Source organism: Oncorhynchus kisutch, linkage group LG16 (genome assembly GCF_002021735.2).
Source record: "Oncorhynchus kisutch isolate 150728-3 linkage group LG16, Okis_V2, whole genome shotgun sequence".
NCBI lineage: Eukaryota > Metazoa > Chordata > Actinopteri > Salmoniformes > Salmonidae > Oncorhynchus > Oncorhynchus kisutch.
The window spans coordinates 21,384,005-21,407,164 of record NC_034189.2 but is presented as its reverse complement, the minus strand read 5'-3'; the positions used below and the strand labels follow the sequence as shown (position 1 = coordinate 21,407,164).

The window sequence follows — 23,160 nt, the reverse complement described above, 5'->3', positions numbered from 1 at the left end:
AATACAAATTCCACACATTTTCTTACTTTAGACAAAGTCTAACATTGTTGTTGTCAAGCTATAATCACTAAAGATCCCGGTGAAAGCATATCATCCATCGGTCCCCCCTTCCTCCCATCCCCCTTCTCCCTCCATCCCCACACCCGTGTCTCACCGGCGTACGGTCCTCCTCTCCTTCGCTACAGCTGTCTGAGGAGAGGGAGGGGGCCTTGACGCTCCCTGCGTCCTCCAGCACTGACGAACTGACGATGGACACCGCTGTCACACGACCATACAGGTCCAACACTGCATACACGTTCTATAGGTAGGGGAGAGAGGTGGGGTGGTAGTAAAACAAGGAAAATTGTGGGGACATTTCACCGGTCCCAAGGAAATAGGCAATTTTAGGCTTAGGTTTACAATTAGGGTAAGGAGTTAGGGCTAGGGTGTTAAAGTAAACAGGATTTTGAATGGGAATCAATGTTTTGGTCCCCACAAGGATAGGAAGACAATTGTGCGTGTGAATTGAACACGTATGACGTGTGTATGAGAGAACTGCTGTTCATGAAGTGTGTGTACCTTGGCCACAGCGGTGGCAGCTGGTCCCATGTCCTCTCCGTCGATGAGGACGTGCATGGTGTCATCGCTGCATCTCTTCACCCCGACGCGGTTACCCACCTAGACACACGCAATACAACTCAGGCATCAAATGTAGTACCTACTTACCTATTCATCACAATCCATCTTTCCATTCCATATGCACTAATGTTTGTAGTTTCCATCTTTCAATCCCAACCAGTTGTTCCCTCCCCCTCTTTCATTGTTTCCCTCTGTGCAACAAATGACAAAATAAGTACAAAGTATTGATTCAACAGAGCTTTGGAATCCCACGCCCTGTCTCTCACAGTCAGTCTGTCCAGGGAGGCGCCGTAGTTCTGTCTCTGCAGGAGCCCGTTGCGTCTGACCTCTGACCCGGCTAGCAGCCAGGTGACCTTGGACCGGAGCTGTGTGAGGGAGGGGGACAGGCCTGACATGGGGCAGGAGGGCAGCTCTGGAGGGGCTAGGGTGGTCAGACCCATGTGGAGGGAACCAGACCACTGGTCATCCACCTCGTCTATCTTCACCTGGAGGTGGGTGGAGGGGACAATACTACAACGTCAATAGTGAATGTTATGTGCGTGCATATATAAGACAACAGATGACTCAAGTGTTATGAAAATAGAGCGATCTGATTGCGTCTGGGTAGATAACAGAGCACTACTCACCTCAAACAGTTCGTCTGTTTTGAGTTCCTTGGCGCTGAAGACGATGCCGTGTGCGTATCCTCCCACCCTGACGGCCTGGCAGCCCTCTCCCAGTAGAACCACATTCTTACCATGCTTACTGTGGAGCCGGTGGGCCACGCCTGCCACTACGCATGTAAGGAAGAAGGAGAGACGTTGAACGACAGACAGGCTCACGAGTTAGATTCATAACCTGAGAGAAAAATCACACACGCGGTCAGTACCTGGGGAGTGTATGGGGAAACTACTCTCTGTGATGTTGCTGGTACACAGACTGTTATCCTGAGGGCCAGAGGAACTGGTGATGGACACCTGGACACACTGACCATACAGGTCTATCACCGCATACACCTCTGATGAAAGGAGGGAGGGAGGGAGAGAGGAAAGAGGGGTTGTCCAAGTTCACCATATATTTGGAAAGTGTAGATGCTTGACAAAGATCTCAGTGAGACTAGCCTTGGTAAATACAAGTTGAAATATTAAACAAAATAGCAGTGAGATTTGAGCTGTTAGGTGGATTTATTCAGAGACACTTCTACCATCTAGCTACAAGGTGCATAGTACACACCCATCAGCTCCATTTCAAAATCAGTTCATGAGCCTTTTGCCCCTGACCCCTTGCCCATGTATGGGGTCGTAATAACAGGTTTATGATCACTGGTTCCATTCACCTTTACCTGGCGGCAGCCCGGTGCAGGCCACCCCCTGGTCCACACCGTTGATGTAGTAGTGAAGGTCGCCGGTGGCCGAGCGCATCATGCCGATCCTACTGCCCGTGGTCAGAGTGTCCAGGTCACAGCCATAGTTGTTACGCATGGTGTTGCCGTCCTGCATGATTGCCGTGCCACTGAGGGTTTAGAGGGGGAGTTCAAATGAAACTTGGTTTATTTCATAAACAAGGCAGAGGAAGATATTCCCTTAGATGCTTCTTAGTGAAATCCACTGTAGCAGATGGATACAACAGTAGGATTCGATAACAGTTGACTGAATCTAATCTGTTTCAAAATCATTCATTTAGAATCACTGAAACAGACACAAAACAGACCCCCCCCTTACCTAAGCATCCAGGTATCGTAGTCTATATCCGTCATGGTGTTGGGAAACTCCAGCTCTTCTGGCCTGATAGCAGTCACACCTGGAAAGAACACACACACGGACAAACATGTATCACTCCACTGCTGTGTGTGTGGATAGGGCTGTGTGAGAAGGTCGAGAGGGGTAAAATAGAAACGCCTTACCTGCCATTATCTTACCTGCTTCTATTGACCCCGACCACCGGTCCACCATCTTCTGAATGACTATCTCAAAGAGCTCTCCGTCTCGAAGGCACCTGACAACAGACAACAGTCAAGACACGCACAAACACATGATGTGTGTGTCGACCTTCTGACCTGTTGGAGATGACGCAGGTGTGTGTGTGTGTGTGTGCGCGTCACACTGACCTGTTAGAGATGACGATGGCATCGTTGAACTCGGATCGACAGTTCTGTCTGAGGGCGGTGCGCCCCCCATTGGTGATTACCGCGTTAGTGCCGTGCAGCTGGTGGAAGCGCAGGTCGTTGGCACTGTTGCCCCCGGCGACCGAGCATGGGCTGCTGGGCGACATGACGGTGGGGCCATCCGAGCTGTCCTCTGGGAGAGTGGGGAGGTCTGCTAGAGGGGAGAAATGTTTGAGGATGGTTGTTGAGGCAAAGCTAGTTGGAGGAGGATATTCATATACCATCTACAGACACATTCCATGTCTTCAGTATTGTCTTCAGTGGTTCCAAAACCTTTTTGATCTGACACACTAGAAACTTCTGGAATTGCCTTAGGCACCTTTAACAACAACCTTCCTCCATCCCCCCCGCTCACCCACGTCGTCCATGATGGTTGCCTGTGCGGCCTGGCCGTAGAGGTCCACCACGGCGTAGACACTGGGTGGGACGTTCCAAGCCGCCGGGCCCTGTGCCACCCCGTTCACAAAGAAGTGGAGGCTCCCGTCCTCCTTCCGCACCACGCCCACTGTGTCCCCCGCCTGGATAAAGAGACAGAGATGACAGTGGTCAGAGAGAAAGAGATGAAGCACACAGCAACAGGTGATAAGTACGATAGCATGTAAGTGCTGATGGTGACTTGAGAAGGAGTGAAAGACCAGAGCAGGAACAGGACAGAGCGAGAGGGTGGAGTAGAGTTGAATATTCTAAGGACGACTGTAAAGTATGTCTCCCACTCACTTTGAGTCGGTCCAGGTTGTGTCCGTACTCGTCCAGTATGGTGGTTCCGTTGTGCATCACCCCGTTTCCTGTCATCATCCAAGTCCCTGGGACACAAAACCAGAACATCAGTCAACCTACAACAAAACATCAGTCAACCTGCAGTATCAGTCAAGTTTGGACACACCTACTCATTACAATGTTTGTCTTTATTTTTACTATTTTCTACATTGTAGAATAATAGTTAAGAAATCATTACTATGAAATAACACATATGGAATTTTATGTAGTAATAGAAACAAAAAGTGTTAAAGAAATCCAATTACATTCTGTATTTGAGATTCTTCAAAGTAGCCACACTTTGCCTTGACAGCTTTGCACACTCTTGGCATTCTCTCAACCAGCTTCATGAGGTAGTCACCAGGAATGCATTTCAATTAACAGGTGTGCCTTGTTAAAAGTAAAATTTGTGGAATTTCTTTCCTTCTTAATGTGTTGAGCTAATCAGTTGTGGGATACAGAAGATGGTATTTTACCAAATAAGGCTAAGTCCACATTATGGCAAGAACAGCTCAAAAAAGCAAAGAGAAACGACAGTCCATCATTACTTTAAGACATGAAGGTCAGTCAATATGGAAATGTCAAGAACTTTTAACATTTCTTCAAGTGCAGTCGCAAAAACCATCAAGCACTATGACGAAACTCTCATGAGGACTGGCACAGGAACGGAAGACCCAGAGTTACCTCTGCGGCAGAGGATAAGTTCATTAGAAAGTTACCAGCCTCAGAATTTGCAGCCCAAATAAATGCCTAACAGAGTTCAAGTAACAGACATCTCAGCATCAACTGTTCTGAGGAGACTGCGTGGGTAAGGCCTTCATGGTCAAATTGCTGCAAATAAACCACTACTAAAGGACACCAATAAGAAGACACTTGCTTGGGCCAAGAAACTTGAGCAATGGACATTAGACCTGTGGAAATCTGTCCTTTGGTCTAATGAGTCCAAATTTTTGATTCCACCTGCCGTGTCTTGGTGAGATGCAAAGTAGGTGAATAGATGCTCTTCCCATGCATTGTTCCCACCGTAAAGCATGGAGGTGTGATGGTGCTTTGCTGGTGACACTGTCAGTTATTTTATTTTTTTAATTCAAGGCACACTTAGCCAGCATGGCTACCACAGCATTCTGCAGTGATACGCCATCCCATCTGGTTTGCGCTTAGTGGGATTATCATTTGTTTTCAACAGGACAATGACCCAACACACCTCCAGGCTGCGTAAGGGCCATTTGACCAAGAAGGAGAGTGATGGAGTGCTGCATCAGATGACCTGGCCTCCACATTCCCCCGACCTCAATTAAATTGAGATGGTTTGGGTTTAGTTGGACCGCAGAGTAAAGAAAAAGCAGCCCACAAGAGCTCAGCGTGTGGGAACTCCTTCAAGACTGTTGGAAAAGCATTCCAGGTGAAGCTGGTTGACAGAATGCCAAAAGTGTGCAAAGCTGTCATCAAGGCAAAGGGTGGCTACTTTGAAGACTAAAATATTTTGATTTGGTTTAACACTTTTTTGGTTAATACATGATTCCATGTGTTATTTCATAGTTTTGATGTCTTCACTATTATTCTACAATTTAGAAAATAGTAAAAATAAACCCTTGAACGACTGTACAAACACCACAGTCAACTTGCAACAAAACCAGTACATCAGTCAAACGACAACAAAATCATCAAAATCAGTCAATCCACAGCCCTTTCCAAACATTGTGAGTATGGAAAATTAGATCAATCAAGCCCCCATCCTCTCATCCTGGGAGGATTAGAAGGGTGTGAGGTGGAAACTCAACCTAGCCTAAAAGAAGGCTAGTTGGGCCTACTAGTATATTGCTTTCAGATCTACAAGTAACCCTGCTAGGGGGGCAGGGGTAAGTGGTTGGTATTACCTGATTGGTTGGTATTACCTGAGCGCAGGTTGGTCATGGTGGAGGGCAGCTGCAGGTAGGCGGGGTTGTGCGTGGTCACGCCGATCTCGATGGAGCCTGCCCACTTGTCCACCATCTTGTCGATGCGCACCTGGAACACCTCGTTGGAGTGCAGCGGGCGGCCGCTCAAGACCACGCCGTGATTGAAGTCGTCCGTAGCACTGCCCGAGGAAAAATACACACAATCAAATGTATGTATAATATAATGTACATTATAAACTGGGTGGTTCAAGCCCTGAATGCTGATTGGCTGAAAGCAGTGGTATATCAGACCGTATGCAATGGGTATGACAAAACATTTATTATTGCGGCTCTAATTACGTTGGTAACCAGTTTTTAATAGCAATAAGGCACCTCTGGGTTTTGTGGTACATAGCCGATATACCACGGCTAAGGGCTGTGTCCTGGTACTCCTTGCGTTGTGCCTAAGAACAGCCCTTAGCCGTGGTATATTGGCCATATACCACACCCCCTCGTATATTTATGCAATAAGGCAGTAGGACCATGGATACAATACATACTGAGGGCGAAGAGCCGTCCTGCCCTCGCTGATGATGGCTGCCTTTTGGCCACAGTTGGAGTGAAAGAGGAGGCGGTCGGGAGTGTCGGGGTCCGGCGTGAGGGAGCGGGCGGGCCGGGGGCGACCAACGTCTGGCGACAGCGCCCGCATGATGGCATTGTTGCGGCGGAGGCGGTCGCTGTGGTTGTGATTGTGGACGATGGTCACCTTGACAGCCATGCCGTAGAGGTCGACCACGGCGTAGACTATGGCGGGCGTCTGGGCCGCTGCCACGCCTAGGGGGCAGGGTCAGAGGTCAAATTGAGGTTATGGACGACTTGGATGAAATGTGGTACATAAGGATTTACAATTGTACGTGTTTCTCGAACTGACATTGATACACTGTATGGGGCAAAACTCCTCTGCATGACAATGACGTAAACAGCCCATCAAATGACAAGTATGTAAAACATAGCAAGCGTTAACGATGTGCCCATTAATAAATAATATACTCCTTGCATTTCTGCTGCCTTTTCAATATTGCCATATTAAATTGCAGCATCATGGTTTGCCTGTCCTTCACACTGCAAGGTTAACAACAGCTGGTGAAATGTAAAGAAGTCTCTAGATTCTGCCCACCTGAAGTAGAGTATCTTATAAGCTGTGTACCACACTATTTGCCAAGAGAGTTTATCTGGCTGTTCGTGGCTGTTTATTTACCACCACAGACAGATGCCGGCACTAAGACCGCTCTCGGTCAGCTGTATAAGGAAATAAGCAAACAGGAAACCACTCACCTAGCGGCGGCACTCCTAGTGGCCGGGGACTTTAATGCAGGGAAACTTAAATCCATTTACCCAATTTCTATCAACATGTTAAAACGCGCAACCAGAGGAAAAAAATTATAATCTAGATCACCTGTACTCCACACAGAGAAGCATACAAAGCTTCTGGGATTCCTCCAATGGCATTGAGGAGTACACCACATCAGTCACTGGCTTTATCAATATGTGCATTGAGGACGTTGTCCCCACAGTGACTAAGTACATACCCCAACCAGAAGCCATGGATTACAGGCAACATCCGCACTGAGCTAAAGGGTTGAGCTGCCACTTTCAAGGTCCGGGACTCTAACCTGGAAGCTTATAAGAAATCCTGCTATGCCCTCCGACAAACCATCAAACAGGCAAAGCGCCAATACAGGGCTAAGATCAAATTGTACTACAATTTGACGAGCTAAATCACTTCTAAGCTCACATCCATAGCCATGAAGTGCTTTGAAAGGCTGGTCATAACTCAAATTAACCCTAGACCCACTCCAATTTGCATACCGCCCAAACAGAGCCACAGATGATGCCATCTCTATTGCAATCCACACTGCCCTCACTACGTGAGAATGCTATTCATTGACTACAGCTCAGCGTTCAACGACAGTGCCGGATGCTCCTGGCGTGTCACTCTCACCTTGGTCGATGCCATTGATGTAGAAGTGAAGAGCTCCGCTGGCCTTGTGCATCAAGCCTATGTGATCCCCCTCCTGGAATGGAAGTCAGAGTGTCATGGTTAAGATGTTAGGGATGAGTGTGTGTGTGTGTGTGTGTGTGTGTCACTGACCTGCAGTTCATCCAGGCTGAATTCACAGTACTCCCGACGTGTTCCCTTGCCGTTCGTCAGGATCCCACAGCCACTCATCATGATTGTACCTGGAAGAGCAAGAGGGGGAAAAAAAAAAAACACAGCAAGATGTAGCCTTGTACGTTGCAAAGAACAAGATTGAACAGTCCCTCCAGGATTTCGCTGGGATTTATTTGTGATATTTGCAGGCAAAACTACATATTTTTTTCAGCAGCAATTCTGACATTTTGCATGGCAATATGCAATGACTGTCAATTTCCTTGCGAAAATGCGCTGACAAAGGAATTGGTTCGGGGACGTGTTGCTTGATTGAACCATATTATGTGGCAACTGTGTGGTGATTGGTTGAAAACGCAATCCTTTTTGTACTGTGTTGACTGTTGACAATGATTTGACTGTTTTATAGAAAGCCCTTGCATAACATGCGGGAAATTTTTGATTTTGTCCCCCCAAAAATAATTGTGATGCAGAATCCTGGAGGGATTGATCGAACATGCGTGCAGTTTGTTGTGGAATGAATAGATCTAGTTGTATATTGGGTTAGAGCAACACTACGCTAGTGTGCGTATGCATGTATGCGTTACGTACCTGAGCGCAGATTTGTCATTGTGGCTGGGTAGTCCAAGTTGTTGGGGTTGTGTGTCGTCACGCCGATCTCGATCGACCCCGACCACTTGTCCACCAGCTTATCTATGCGGATCTGTGGCACAACAGAAACCATGACAGTTATAACCATGTCATAACAGCTGACAACTTGTCATATGGTCATAACACTCATTACCTATATATTTAATCATGTTTTACGGCTGGTTATGACACCTACACCACATAAGTGTCAAAATCCACATTTATTCAAATAATTGAAAAATAGTTCTAATGATCATTTAGCCTTTTAAAATTGCAAACTTGGATTAGCTAACACAACGTGCCGTTGGAACACAGGAGTGATGGTTGCTGATAATGGGCCTCTGTACGCCTATGTAGATATTCCATTAAAAATCTGCCGTTTCCAGCTACAATAGTAATTTACAACATCGACAATGTCTACACTACTTCTGATAAATTTCATGTTATTTTAATGGGCAATTTCTTTTTACTTTACTTTCAAAAACAAGGACATTTCTAAGTGACGCCAAACTTTTGAACGGTGGTGTATGTCAAAAACGGGTCTAAATATGTGTCATGAGTGTTATGACCATTTTATGACCGGTTATGTCAAGGTAGGTCAGCTGTTATGACATATGACTGACAAGTAAATTTAAAGAATATTCATTGGCTAATCTGAAAGATTCAACTCTACCATATGGAGATTAGAGGATTAGCTTCAAACTCTGACATGTCAACTTCAGTGGTGATATTTACTTGACCCCTCTGTCATTAGAGGTCATGAAAATGAAAGTAAACAGTTATGACAGCTGTTATGTCATTACTATGACAGCTGTTATGTCATTACTATGACAGTGGTGTGTAGGCTATTTCTTATGAGCATTCAAATTAAGAATGACCAAATAAATGTTATTAAACCCCTTGATCTAAGCCCCTCGTTTCAACCCCTTCCAAGAATTCACATATCTCAGTATCGGAGCCAGTGATTGGCCGCACCTCAAACATCTCGTTGTGTCGAAGCGGCCGGTTGGTCATGACCACGCCGTTGTTGAACTCGTCCAGCGGTCGCCGCCTCTCCGCCGTCTTGTTGTTGTTGCTCAGCTTGATCAGTGTGCCGCACTTCTCGTGGAACAGCAGCGCATCATTGGTCAGCATCCCGCCCGTCACTGCCCCGAGTCTCGCCCCTCCGCCACCTGCAGGGCTGTTGACGCTTCCAGTATAGCCGGTCCCGCCCCCGCTGTCACTACTGTTACCGTTAACGGATCCCCCACCGCTGCTGCTCCCCCTGTCCCCTCTACTTCCTGTTCCTGAGTCTCTCCCTATTCCACCTCCTCCCAGATCTCCCCCTACATTGTCCTCAGAGCGGTAAAGGGATACAATGGCATTGTTTAACACGTCAAAGAGCTGGTGCTCCGTCAGAACTATAGGGGAGGGAGAGAAAGATGGAGACTTACATTTGGTCAATGGTGCAACTGAGATTGGGGTAGAGGTTTTGATTTTCTTACCTGTCTCAGGCTCAAGGTTGTTGGGAAACTTGTCAGGTCGGTTATGAGTAGGAGGGAGCTCAGGCACTGAGACAAAACAGGAATGAGAAGACAAAAGAGAGAAGAGTCCTTTCCCTCATTACTACACCCTTTTACACAACAAACCCTCCATTTCAATAGATAAACATCAACAAGTCCTACCTTCCTCTAACGTCCCGTTTGTCGCCGCCGCCAGGTTCACCGCTGACGTCAGACCCCCGAACTCTCCCTCCCTGACCCCGCACACCACCACCTCTTCCTCCTCATCTTCATCTTCCTGCTCACGCTCCTCCACCGTCTCCCTCTCCGTGTCTCTCTCCGCCAAGGACGGCGGCTCGCAGCTCACCACAGTCACTTGCGTACACTTGCCATAGAGGTCCACCACCGCCCAGAGGCCCGTCGGGAGACCACTGGCAGCCGCGCCACAGTCCTGCCCGTTCACCCACAGGTGGAGCTCGCCATGGGTGCTCCGCTGTACCAGTAGAACAGAAATAAGAAGTGATCATTTGTATAAAAAAAATCTTAACCCATCTAAACACAGAATTGAGACGGATAGGGTCAGCCATGAAGCAGCGCCCCTGGATAGAGAGTATTGTAGAAATTGGTAACAATTTAGTGCCTGGCCCAGGGCTTGAACCGGCGACCTTCCGGCCACTAGTCTGCCTTGTTAACCCACTAGGCTACCTACCTGTATGCCCACACGGTCGCCCTCAGACAGCTGGTCCAGGTCTCGGCCGTACTCCTCGAGGACGGAGCGGCCGTCACGTAGCACCGAGCAGCCAGACACGATCCAGGAGCCTCCCTTCAGACCCGTAGCGCTGCTGGGGAAGTCGAGACCAGCCGGGTCCAGAGAAGTCACCCCGATCTCTATGGAGCCGCTCCAAGAGTTCACCTGTAGCAGGAAGAGAAGGCTGAGTTTATCTACATGTATTTATTCATCTATTAATTTGTCCATTTTTACATGGTCAGTTATGTTCAATACATTGTATATCTTCGTAAGCCTACACGTCATTCCAAATGAGTTCATTTACTTTTTCCTCTGTTAGACAGGTTGGTTGTTTTGCAACAAAAGCATTGGGTGCACAACTATGGGGCAAAACAGACACGGTTGGCTTAGACTGACAACATTTAAACTATATTTAGTCTCCAAATGTTTATTGAAAACAAATACATTGCACAATGAGCACTTGTCTCAAATACATTGTTACAGTTCTTGGATAGCTAGCAAATTTATTGCCATATTAGCATAGACATGACATCAGTCAAAACAAGACATGGTATCAATAACAAGACAACAAGCTGAAACGAGCCACCTACGATTCCCCACATGGCAGCTTCTTGTCATGTCATTGTAGCTTTTTCAAGCAGAAATTTGCCTCCTGCAACACAAACTCCAAAAAGTTCCGGGACACTAAAGTCCATGGAGTGTCCCAGTCCCAGTGTGATTGATCACGATTTTATTCATTGAATGCACAGAGTGGAACTGCACACTCAAATATGTCATTTGAGGAAACATTAAACATACAATTCAAATGTGTAAAAAAAAATAAAAAATTTTAAACCACTATAGATTCTTCTCACCATGCCCATCTTTTACTCGTACCTCCCCACCCATCTGCTCGGTCTTTCAAACCATTTTTGAAACGCTCTCACCATCTGTCTGGTTTCTCTCTCACCAGCTCTCTCCTGTCTGTCCCCCAGTTGATTAGGGTTAGGTACTAGAGAGTTAGGCTTAGGTGCTAGGGATAGGCCATGTAAGAGAGTTACAACAGCCCAGGGATTTGAGTTACAGATCTGGACTAGGCCTAAGACTGGCAATGCCTTACTGTGTGGAAAGCGCTGAATTAGGAATTCGAATACTAGAATGGACATGAACCTTCTTTTGATGGTATACTCAAGAGTCCATATTCACATAGTAAGGAATTCCCATTGACCACGCACACAAAGTTGGGAAAACATTACTTCCTATTGACCCCCAATGTAAAGGAGACAACTTTGTTGTTGATTATTTGTTATACAGAAATAACAAAATATGCCCGAAAAGCTGCTGTGTTTATTTTTTTATTGTATTTCACCTTTATTTAACCAGGTAGGCTAGTTGAGAACACCTTTATTTAACCTTTATTTAACCAGGTAGGCTAGTTGAGAACACCTTTATTTAACCAGGTAGGCTAGTTGAGAACACCTTTATTTAACCAGGTAGGCTAGTTGAGAACACCTTTATTTAACCAGGTAGGCTAGTTGAGAACACCTTTATTTAACCAGGTAGGCTAGTTGAGAACACCTTTATTTAACCAGGTAGGCTAGTTGAGAACACCTTTATTTAACCAGGTAGGCAAGTTGAGAACACCTTTATTTAACCTTTATTTAACCAGGTAGGCTAGTTGAGAACACCTTTATTTAACCAGGTAGGCTAGTTGAGAACACCTTTATTTAACCAGGTAGGCTAGTTGAGAACACCTTTATTTAACCAGGTAGGCTAGTTGAGAACACCTTTATTTAACCAGGTAGGCTAGTTGAGAACACCTTTATTTAACCAGGTAGGCTAGTTGAGAACACCTTTATTTAACCTTTATTTAACCAGGTAGGCTAGTTGAGAACACCTTTATTTAACCTTTATTTAACCAGGTAGGCTAGTTGAGAACACCTTTATTTAACCAGGTAGGCTAGTTGAGAACACCTTTATTTAACCAGGTAGGCTAGTTGAGAACACCTTTATTTAACCAGGTAGGCAAGTTGAGAACACCTTTATTTAACCAGGTAGGCTAGTTGAGAACACCTTTATTTAACCAGGTAGGCTAGTTGAGAACACCTTTATTTAACCTTTATTTAACCAGGTAGGCTAGTTGAGAACACCTTTATTTAACCAGGTAGGCTAGTTGAGAACACCTTTATTTAACCAGGTAGGCTAGTTGAGAACACCTTTATTTAACCAGGTAGGCTAGTTGAGAACACCTTTATTTAACCAGGTAGGCTAGTTGAGAACACCTTTATTTAACCAGGTAGGCTAGTTGAGAACACCTTTATTTAACCAGGTAGGCTAGTTGAGAACACCTTTATTTAACCTTTATTTAACCAGGTAGGCTAGTTGAGAACACCTTTATTTAACCAGGTAGGCTAGTTGAGAACACCTTTATTTAACCAGGTAGGCTAGTTGAGAACACCTTTATTTAACCAGGTAGGCTAGTTGAGAACACCTTTATTTAACCAGGTAGGCTAGTTGAGAACACCTTTATTTAACCAGGTAGGCTAGTTGAGAACACCTTTATTTAACCTTTATTTAACCAGGTAGGCTAGTTGAGAACACCTTTATTTAACCTTTATTTAACCAGGTAGGCTAGTTGAGAACACCTTTATTTAACCAGGTAGGCTAGTTGAGAACACCTTTATTTAACCAGGTAGGCTAGTTGAGAACACCTTTATTTAACCAGGTAGGCTAGTTGAGAACAAGTTCTTATTTACAACTGCCACCTGGCCAAGATAAAGCAAAGCAGTGTGACAAACAGAGTTACACATGGAATAAACAAGCGTCCATCAATAACAAAATATTGAAAAAAGAAAGTCTATATACAGTGTGTGCAAATGGCGTGAGGTGGTAAGGCAATAAATAGGCCATTGTAGCGAAGTAATTACAATTTAGCAAATTAACACTGGAGTGAGATGAGCAGATGGTGATGTGCAAGTAGAAATACTGGTGTGCAAAAGAGCAGAAAAGTAAATAAAAACAATATGGGGATGGGGTAGGTAGATAGGCCATCTGTAAATAGCAAACCCAATGTACAGCTGCAGTGATCGGTTAGCTGATGTTTAAAGTTAGTGAGGGAAATACAAGTCACCAGCTTCAGCGATTTTTGCAATTCGTTCCAGTCATTGGCAGCAGAGAGCTGGAAGGAAAGGCTGCCAAAGGAGGTGTTGGCTTTGTACCTGCTGGAGCGCGTGCTACGGGTGGGTGTTGTTTTCGTGACCTGTGAGCTGAGAAGGCGGAGCTTCACCTAGCATAGACTTAGATGAAATGTACATGTAACCAGGTCAAAAATACCAAACTACAGATTGCAATGCTCCCGCGTAGGGAAATAGAGCCTGCGACAAGAGCCCTGTGGCTTCAGGCGTGGGAAACGTGGGGACCCGGTGTCCAAGTAGGCTACAAAACCATCTTTATCTTTACCCCTCTCTAACACAGCTACAATGTAGCTATATTTGTGGAAAACATTTCAACCCAGGTAAGACATTAAACTTGTTTAGTATAGTCTGTTGTTTGTAAGTCCACTCACTACTTGTAGCTGTTTATAGTCCGTTTGTTTGCATTGTTGGTCTTGGCTAGTTAGTTACTCGCGTGGATGCTAGCACTGTCATGAAAAGGGGCATGCGGGAAGCCCTACATATTACGTTTTTCTAAGTAGAAAGAACGCTTGGGAGCAGGCAATGTTGAAGGTCAACTTTAGACATGTTGTACTTAAAAGAAATGTTGACAAGAATATTGCATTTGAAAAAGGTACTAGTTTTTGCTGTGAGTTTTGTTGATCCCTGCCTACAGACAGAAACTAAAACAAGAGGCTCCCACGCTGAGGTCTGTCCAACGCTGGTCCGACCAAGCTGACTCCACACTCCAATACTGCTTCCATCACGTGGACTGGGATATGTTTCGTATTGATTCAGATAACAATATTGACGAATACGCTGATTCGGTGTGCGAGTTCATTAGAACGTGAAGATGTCGTTCCCATAGCAACGATTAAAACATTCCCTAACCAGAAACCGTGGATTGATGGCAGCATTCGCGTGAAACTGAAAGTGCGAACTACTGTTTTTAAATCAGGGCAAGGTGACTGGTAACATGACCGAATACAAACAGTGCAGCTATTCCCTCCGCAAGGCTATCAAACAAGCTAAGCGTCAGTACAGAGACAAAGTAGAATCTCAATTCAACGGCTCAGACACAAGAGGCATGTGGCAGGGTCTACAGTCAATCACGGACTACAAGAAGAAATCCAGCCCAGTCACGGACCAGGATGTCTTGCTCCCAGGCAGACTAAATAACTTTTTCGCCCGCTTTGAGGACAATACAGTGCCACTGACATGGCCTGTAACGAAAACATGCGGACTCTCCTTCACTGCAGCCGAGGTGAGTAAGACATTTAAACGTGTTAACACTCGCAAGGCTGCAGGCCCAGACGGCATCCCCAGCCGCGCCCTCAGAGCATGCGCAGACCAGCTGGCCGGTGTGTTTACGGTCATATTCAATCAATCCCTATACCAGTCTGCTGTTCCCACATGCTTCAAGAGGGCCAACATTGTTCCTGTTCCCAAGAAAGCTAAGGTAACGGAGCTAAACGACTACCGCCCCGTAGGACTCACTTCCGTCATCATGAAGTGCTTTGAGAGACTAGTCAAGGACCATATCACCTCCACCCTACCTGACACCCTAGACCCACTCCAATTTGCTTATCGCCCAAATAGGTCCACAGACGATGCAAACTCAACCACACTGCACACTGCCCTAACCCATCTGGACAAGAGGAATACCTGTGTGAGAATGCTGTTCATCGACTACAGCTCGGCATTCAACACCATAGTACCCTCCAAGCTCGTCATCAAGCTCGAGACCCTGGGTCTCGACCCCGCCCTGTGCAACTGGGTACTGGACTTCCTGACGGGCCGCCCCCCCCAGGTGGTGAGGGTAGGCAACAACATCTCCACCCCGCTGATCCTCAACACTGGGGCCCCACAAGGGTGCGTTCTGAGCCCTCTCCTGTACTCCCTGTTCACCCACGACTGCGTGGCCACGCACGCCTCCAACTCAATCATCAAGTTTGCGGATGACACAACAGTGGTAGGCTTGATTACCAACAACGACGAGACGGCCTACAGGGAGGAGGTGAGGGCCCTCGGAGTGTGGTGTCAGGAAAATAACCTCACACTCAACGTCAACAAAACTAAGGAGATGATTGTGGACTTCAGGAAACAGCAGAGGGAACACCCCCCCCCCTATCCACATCGATGGAACAGTAGTGGAGAGGGTAGCAAGTTAAGTTCCTCGGCATACACATCACAGACAAACTGAATTGGTCCACTCACACAGACAGCATCGTGAAGAAGGCACAGCAGCGCCTCTTCAACCTCAGGAGGCTGAAGAAATTCAGCTTGTCACCAAAAGCACACAAACTTCTACAGATGCACAATCGAGAGCATCCTGGCGGGCTGTATCACCGCCTGGTACGGCAACTGCTCCGCCCACAACCGTAAGGCTCTCCAGAGGGTCGTGAGGTCTGCACAACACATCACCGGGGGCAAACTACCTGCCCTCCAGGACACCTACACCACCCGATGTTACAGGAAGGCCATAAAGATCATCAAGGACATCAACCACCCGAGCCACTGCCTGTTCACCCCGCTATCATCCAGAAGGCGAGGTCAGTACAGGTGCATCAAAGCTGGGACCGAGAGACTGAAAAACAGCTTCTATCTCAAGGCCATCAGACTGTTAAACAGCCACCACTAACATTGAGTGGCTGCTGCCAACACACTGACTCAACTCCAGCCACTTTAATAATGGGAATTGATGTAAATATATCACTAGCCACTTTAAACAATGCTACCTTATATAATGTTAATTACCTACATTATTCATCTCATATGCATACGTATATACTGTACTCTATATCATCGACTGCATCCTTATGTAATACATGTATCACTAGCCACTTTAACTATGCCACTTTGTTTACATACTCATCTCATATGTATATACTGTACTCGATACCATCTACTGTATCTTGCCTATGCTGCTCTGTACCATCACTCATTCATATATCCTTATGTACATATTCTTTATCCCCTTACACGGTGTATAAGACAGTAGTTTTGGAATTGTTAGATTACTTGTTGGTTATTACTGCATTGTCGGAACTAGAAGCACAAGCATTTCGCTACACTCGCATTAACATCTGCTAACCATGTGTATGTGACAAATAAAAATGTGATTTGATTTGAGTCAATGGGGTAACCTAGGTAATCACAGGTTATATTCCCCACAGTTGGGAAAGGCATAAACATTCTATCTAATACTGACTGGGACTATAAAGGTCACCCATTGTTTGCCAGTGCTGTAATAATGTAAAATAATCTATTTGAAGAATTTACACTACATGACCAAAAGTATGTGGACATCTGCTCTTTGAACATTAATTCCAAAATCATGGGCTTTAATATAGAGTTGGTCCACCCATTTGCAACTACACTACCGGTCAAACATTTTAGAACACCTACTCATTCAAGGGTTAAATTCTTTTTGACTATTTTCTACATTGTAGAATATTATTGAAGACATCAAAACTATGAAATAACATACAGGAATCATGTAGTAACTAAGAACGTGTTAACCAAATCCAAATATATTTTATATTTGACATTCTTCAAAATGGCCTTTGCCTTAACGACAGCTTTGCACACGCTTGGCAATCTCTCAACCAGCTTCATGAGGTAGTCACCTGGAATGCATTTCAATTAACATGTGTGCCTTGATGCAAAGCTGTCATCAAGGCCAAGAGTGGCTACTTTGAAGAATCTATATATTTAGATTTGTTTAACACTTTTTGGTTACTACATGATTCCATACGTGTTATTTCATAGTTTTGATGTCTTCACTATTATTCTACAATGTAGAAAATAGTACAAATAAAAGAAAAATCCTGGAATGAGTAGGTGTTCTAAAACTTTGGACCGGTAGTGTATCACAGCCTCCACTCTTCCGGGAAGTTTTCCATTAGATGTTGGAACATTGCTTCCATTCAGCCACAAGAGCATTAGTGAGGTTGGACACTGAAGTTGGGCAATAAGGCCTGGCTCGCAGTCGGAGTTTCAATTCATCCCAAAGGTGTTCGATGGGGTTGAAGTCAGGGCTCTGTGCAGGCCAGTCAGGTTTATCCACAGAAATGTCAACAAACCATTTCTGTATGGACCTCGCTTTGTGCACAGGGGCATTGTCATGCTGAAACAGGAAAGTGCTTTCCCCAAACTGTTGCCACAAAATTGTCAGTACAGAATTGTATAGAATGTCATTGTACACTGTAGCGTTAAGACTTCCCTTCAATGGAACTAAGGGACCTAGCCCGAACCATGAAAAACAGCCCGATACCATTATTCCTCCTCCACCAAACCTTACAGCTGACAATATGCTTTCAGGCAGGTAGCGTTCTCCTGGCATCCACCAAAACCAGCCCGATACCTGGCTGAGTCATCCGTCAGACTGCCAGATGGTGAAGCGTGATTAATCACTCCAGGGAACGCGTTTCAACTACTCGGGAGTCAAACAGCGGCGAGCATTACACCACTCCAGCCGACGATTGGCATTGTGCATGGGAATCTTAGGCATGTGTGCGGCTGCTCGGCCATGGAAACTCATTTCACGAAGCTTCTAATGAACAGTTATTGTGCTGACGTTGCTTCCAGAGGAAGTTTGGAACTTGGTAGTGAAACCCATATAAATTGTATTTATATGACAATATTTTTATGTTGACAATTCAATTACAAGCTCTCATATATCACGTGCCTTTAATTTTCCTGCATAGGTAAAATCAGGAATATGCCTCTACTGCCATTCATTCCAATTAGACTGGTTTAGATTTCTCCCTAAACTAAATGGCTGCCATTTTCACCCCTTTCTGGAAGTTTGAGGGTTTATGACATAGTCCAAGGTTCCAACTGGTGGCCCGCACAGTGATTTTATTTGGCTCCCAAAGTTCTCTGTTGGACATGGACTAAAAAACACCAGCACTGTTCCAAAGTATTCCCACGCATAATAGCGAGATATATTTAAATCGCATACAAATCTAAGCAAGGTTGGAAATGATTATGTTTTAGTTAAATATTATATCTGTTTAGGCTTCTTGCAGTCAATTTGCAGTACAAATTTGGAAATATATTCCTGACCCCTGACCACCCACTCAAGAATAAAATCTAACTGAGGCTGAATATAGTTGATGATCCCCTCTAGTAATTTAATAGGATCGATATGGTGGAAAGACAAAGTTATCTTCCAGCATCCACTTACATGGACCAACCAAGTCCATCTCTAAACAACACAGTATGTAAGATGTGTAAATTCAAATGTTGCAGTCTCTCTCATACACATACAATCAAACACACAAACACTCATATCCATCTCGCTCTCTTTCTAATCATATGCACACATGGTATACATCGTCCAAGGAACTGCATTTCATTGGACGATGTGATGTATACCATACATATCCCGTCGCTTACAAAACTTGTATACACATCTGCAAACGAACGCGTACACAAACACAGAAAAACAAACAGATCTGTGAACAATCCACAGCAACCTCATCTCTGACAGACACACTACAAAGACAGCAATCGGTGGAGAGTTAGGCAGGCACATACTATTGTTTACCAAACTACTGTCCCGCATTTACTCTACCGTCAACATTACCAACACCATAATATTCCACCCAGAGCAAACTGATGGGTCGTTCCACCTCAAAAAACACAAAGAGGGTTGACATTCACCATCTCAGATTGTAATCAACAATTTCAGAACAAACAGATATTAGCATTCCTGCTAAATGATTGTTGAATATAATTTGAGCTGAGAAAATAAACTAATTGATTGCACCCAAATTGGACATTTTAAATGTATAGAATTCATATAATATTCAATATAGTATCTAACATCCGATTTTAACAAACTTTTCTAACATGAGGAATTACAAAAGAAAGTAAAAAGCCACCCACGGACCCCCCACACCACCGAGTATATAGCATCAGTTCTGTTTGAACAGTACTGAGCTGCAGCTCGGAGTATTGTTTCTTCATCCTATTTAATGTATTCTCAGTGAATTTGAAAAAATGTATTCCTGTTCAGTGAAACTAGTTGGGTTTATGTCCCATCCTACATCCTGATATTACCAAGTTCTAACCACTATGATGGTGCGGTTCCTACGATTAGGTGATAATTTTTTTCAAGCATTTGTGTCAGATATCCAGTGCAAGTTAATGGTACCTACATTGGCATTTTCACATCTAAATTATCCTAAAGAATTTAAAAGTTGATTGAGTTGCACAATGGTGTTACTTATAAAAAAAAGGTACCAGTTAAAAGTTTGGACACCTACTTATTCAATGGTTTTTCATTATTTTCTACATTTTAGAATAATAGTGAAGACTAACAAGACTAACCCATGAAATAACATGTGGAAGCACGTAGTAACCACCCAAAAAGTGTTAAACAAATCCAAATATGAGATTCTTCAAAGTAGCCACCATTTGCCTTAACAGCTTTGCACACTCTTGGCATTATCTCAACCAGCTTCATGAGGTAGTCAACTGGAATGCATTTCAATTAACAGGTGTTCCTTGTTTAAGGTTTGTGGAATTTCTTTCCTTCTTAATGTGTTTGAGCCAATCAGTTGTGTTGTGACAAGGTAGGGGTGGTATACAGAAGATAACCCTATTTGGTAAAAGTACATATGGCAAGAACAGCTCAAATAAGCAAAGAGAAATGACAGTCCATCATTACTTTAAGACATGAAGGTCAGTCAATACAGAACATTTCAAAAACGTTGAATGTTTCTTCAAGTGCAGTCGCAAAAACCTTCAAGCGCTATGATGAAACTGTCTCTCATGAGGACCACCACAGGAAAGGAAGACCCAGGGTCACCTCTGCTGCAAAGGATAAATTCATTAGAGTTACCAGCACAAATAAATGCTTCAGAGTTCAAGTAACACCTCAACCTCAACTGTTCAGAGGCGACTACGTGAATCAGGCCTTCATGGTCAAATTACTGCAAAGAAACCAATACTAAACACCAATAAGAAGAAAAGACTTGCTTGGGCCAAGAAACACAAGCAATGGACATTAGACAGGTGGAAATCTGTCCTTTGGTCTAAAATGTGAGATTTTTGGTTGCAACCACCGTGTCTTTGAGACGCAGAGTAGGTGAACGGATGATCTCCGCATATGTGGTTCCCACCGTGAAGCATGGAGGAGGTGGTGTGATTCTATTCTAATGTGTCTTAGTCTATATACTCTGACATTGCTCGTCCATATATTTATACATTCTTAATTCCATTATTTAGATGTGTGTATTGTTGTGAAATTGTTAGATATTACAGCACTGGTTTGCGCTTAGTGGGACTATCATTTTTTTTCAACAGGACAACACACCTCCAGGCTATTTGACTAAGGAGGAGAGTGATGGAGTGCTGCATCAGATGACCTGGCCTCCACAATCACCCAACCTCAACCCAATTGAGATGGTTTAGGATGAGTCTGACCGCATTGAAGGAAAAGCAGCCAACAAGTGCTCAGCATATGCAAACCCTTGAATGAGTAGGTGTGTCCAAACTTTTGACTGGTACTATAGATGATTTGGATATGAAGCGTGAAAATGCATTGCATATATGAATCTACCAGCTTGGTTTTGGTGCATTTGGACAGAACACAAGAGCAAGTTCAATCAATGTGAATTCTCTACAAGCATTACTGTAGCAACAATGCCATGTTTGTTGCACTAACACAGATAGATATCCCTCATGCAATTACAGATATGGATCCATTATAGCTTCAATACATGTAATGATACTAGCCATGAAACTATAGTCAGTGAAGACATATCGGGTAAGGCCTAATCGGTTAATGTTATCTGTCTAGTTAGCTATGCTTTTCATGTGCGAGTTCGGTATCAATGTAGCTAGCTAGTGATCTATTCCATTACACATAACAGTCATTGGATTAAATGGAGTAAATGTTGTGGATCTTAATGTTTTTCCTCATAATCCTGGACTATCGGACCACCATTTTATTGCAACAAATAATCTGCTCAGACCCCAACCAAGGAGCATCAAAAGTCGTGCTATAAATTCACAGACAACACAAAGATTCCTTGATGCCCTTCCAGACTCCCTCTGTCTACCCAAGGACGTCAGAGGACAAAAATCAGTTAACCACCTAACTGAGGAACTCAATTTAACCTTGTGCAATACCCTAGATGCAGTTGCACCCCTAAAAACATTTCTCATAAGAAACTAGCTCCCTGGTATACAGAAAATACCCGAGCTCTGAAGCAAGCTTCCAGAAAATTGGAACGGAAATGGCGCCACACCAAACTGGAAGTCTTCCGACTAGCTTGGAAAGACAGTACCGTACAGTATCAAAGAGCCCTTACTGCTGCTCGATCATCCTATTTTTCCAACTCAATTGAGGAAAATAAGAACAATCCAAAATGTATTTTTGATACTGTTGCAAAGCTAACTAAAAAGCAGCATTCCCCAAGTGAGGATGGCTTTCACTTCAGCCGTGATAAATTCATGAACTTCTTTGAGGAAAAGATCATGATTATTAGAAAGCAAATTACGGACTCCTCTTTAAAAGTGCGTATTCCTTCAAAGCTCAGTTATCCTGAGTCTGCACATCTCTGCCAGGACCTAGGATCAAGAGAGACGCTCAAGTGTTTTAGTACTATATCTCTTGACACAATGATGAAAATAATCATGGCCTCTAAACCTTCAAGCTGCATACTGGACCCTATTCCAACTAAACTACTGAAAGAGCTGCTTCCTGTGCTTGGCCCTCCTATGTTGAACATAATAAGCGGCTCTCTTTCCACCGGATGTGTACCAAACTCACTAAAAGTGGCAGCAATGAAGCCTCTTTTGAAAAAGCCAAACCTTGACCCAGAAAATATTTAAAAAACTATCGGCCTATATCGAATCTTCCATTCCTTTCAAAAATTTTAGAAAAGGCTGTCTTCAGGAAGGCAGCAACTCACTGCCTTCCTGAAGACAAACAATGTATACGAAATGCTTCATTCTGGTTTTAGACCCCATCATAGCATTGAGACTGCACTTGTGAAGGTGGTAAATGACCTTTTAATGGCATCAGACCGAGGATCTGCATCTGTCCTCATGCTCCTAGACCTTAGTGCTGCTTTTGATACCATCGATCACCACATTCTTTTGAAGAGATTGGAAACCCAAATTGGTCTACACGGACAAGTTCTGGCCTGGTTTAGATCTTATCTGTCGGAAAGATATCAGTTTGTCTCTGTGAATGGTTTGTCCTCTGACAAATCAACTGTAAATTGCGGTGTTCCTCACGGTTCCGTTTTAGGAACACTATTGTTTTCACTATATATTTTAGCTCTTGGGGATGTCATTCGAAAACATAATGTTAACTTTCACTGCTATGCACTGCTAACTTTCACTTCTATGTACATTTCAATGAAACATGGTGAAGCCCCAAAAATGCCCTCGCTAGAGGTCTGTTTCAGAAATAAGGAAGTGGATGGCTGCAAACGTTCTTCTTTTTATCTCGCCAAAACAGAGATGCGTGTTCTAGGTCCCAAGAAACAAAGAGATCTTCTGTTGAATCTGACAATTCATCTTGATTGTTGTACAGTCGTCGCAAATAAAACTGAAGGACCTCTGCGTTACTCTGGACCCTGA

General features: G+C 44.3%; 1 protein-coding gene across 10 annotated transcripts in view; it reads right to left on the bottom strand.

Annotated features, from left to right (window-relative positions):
* Positions 1 to 23,160, bottom strand: part of LOC109906479 (neuralized-like protein 4) — a 37,464-nt gene that overhangs the window by 10,641 nt on the left and 3,663 nt on the right. Inside the window, exons 2-21 of one of the 10 annotated variants that reach the window (XM_020504191.2) lie at positions 10,385 to 10,588; positions 9,859 to 10,168; positions 9,679 to 9,744; positions 9,170 to 9,594; positions 8,156 to 8,267; positions 7,547 to 7,635; positions 7,397 to 7,469; positions 5,955 to 6,228; positions 5,395 to 5,594; positions 3,479 to 3,564; positions 3,117 to 3,279; positions 2,705 to 2,915; positions 2,501 to 2,592; positions 2,319 to 2,397; positions 1,934 to 2,109; positions 1,487 to 1,615; positions 1,245 to 1,390; positions 885 to 1,103; positions 559 to 657; positions 155 to 298 (exon numbers count right to left, since the gene is read on the bottom strand). In XM_020504191.2, coding sequence (XP_020359780.1) covers positions 155 to 298; positions 559 to 657; positions 885 to 1,103; positions 1,245 to 1,390; positions 1,487 to 1,615; positions 1,934 to 2,109; positions 2,319 to 2,397; positions 2,501 to 2,592; positions 2,705 to 2,915; positions 3,117 to 3,279; positions 3,479 to 3,564; positions 5,395 to 5,594; positions 5,955 to 6,228; positions 7,397 to 7,469; positions 7,547 to 7,635; positions 8,156 to 8,267; positions 9,170 to 9,594; positions 9,679 to 9,744; positions 9,859 to 10,168; positions 10,385 to 10,588 — 3,297 coding nt within the window. Of the gene's footprint in view, positions 1 to 154; positions 299 to 558; positions 658 to 884; positions 1,104 to 1,244; positions 1,391 to 1,486; positions 1,616 to 1,933; positions 2,110 to 2,318; positions 2,398 to 2,500; positions 2,593 to 2,704; positions 2,916 to 3,116; positions 3,280 to 3,478; positions 3,565 to 5,394; positions 5,595 to 5,954; positions 6,229 to 7,396; positions 7,470 to 7,546; positions 7,636 to 8,155; positions 8,268 to 9,169; positions 9,745 to 9,858; positions 10,169 to 10,384; positions 10,589 to 23,160 lie in introns of all 10 variants that reach the window. The other 9 variants (XM_031791987.1, XM_031791986.1, XM_020504184.2 and 6 more) reach the window with 9 other exon arrangements.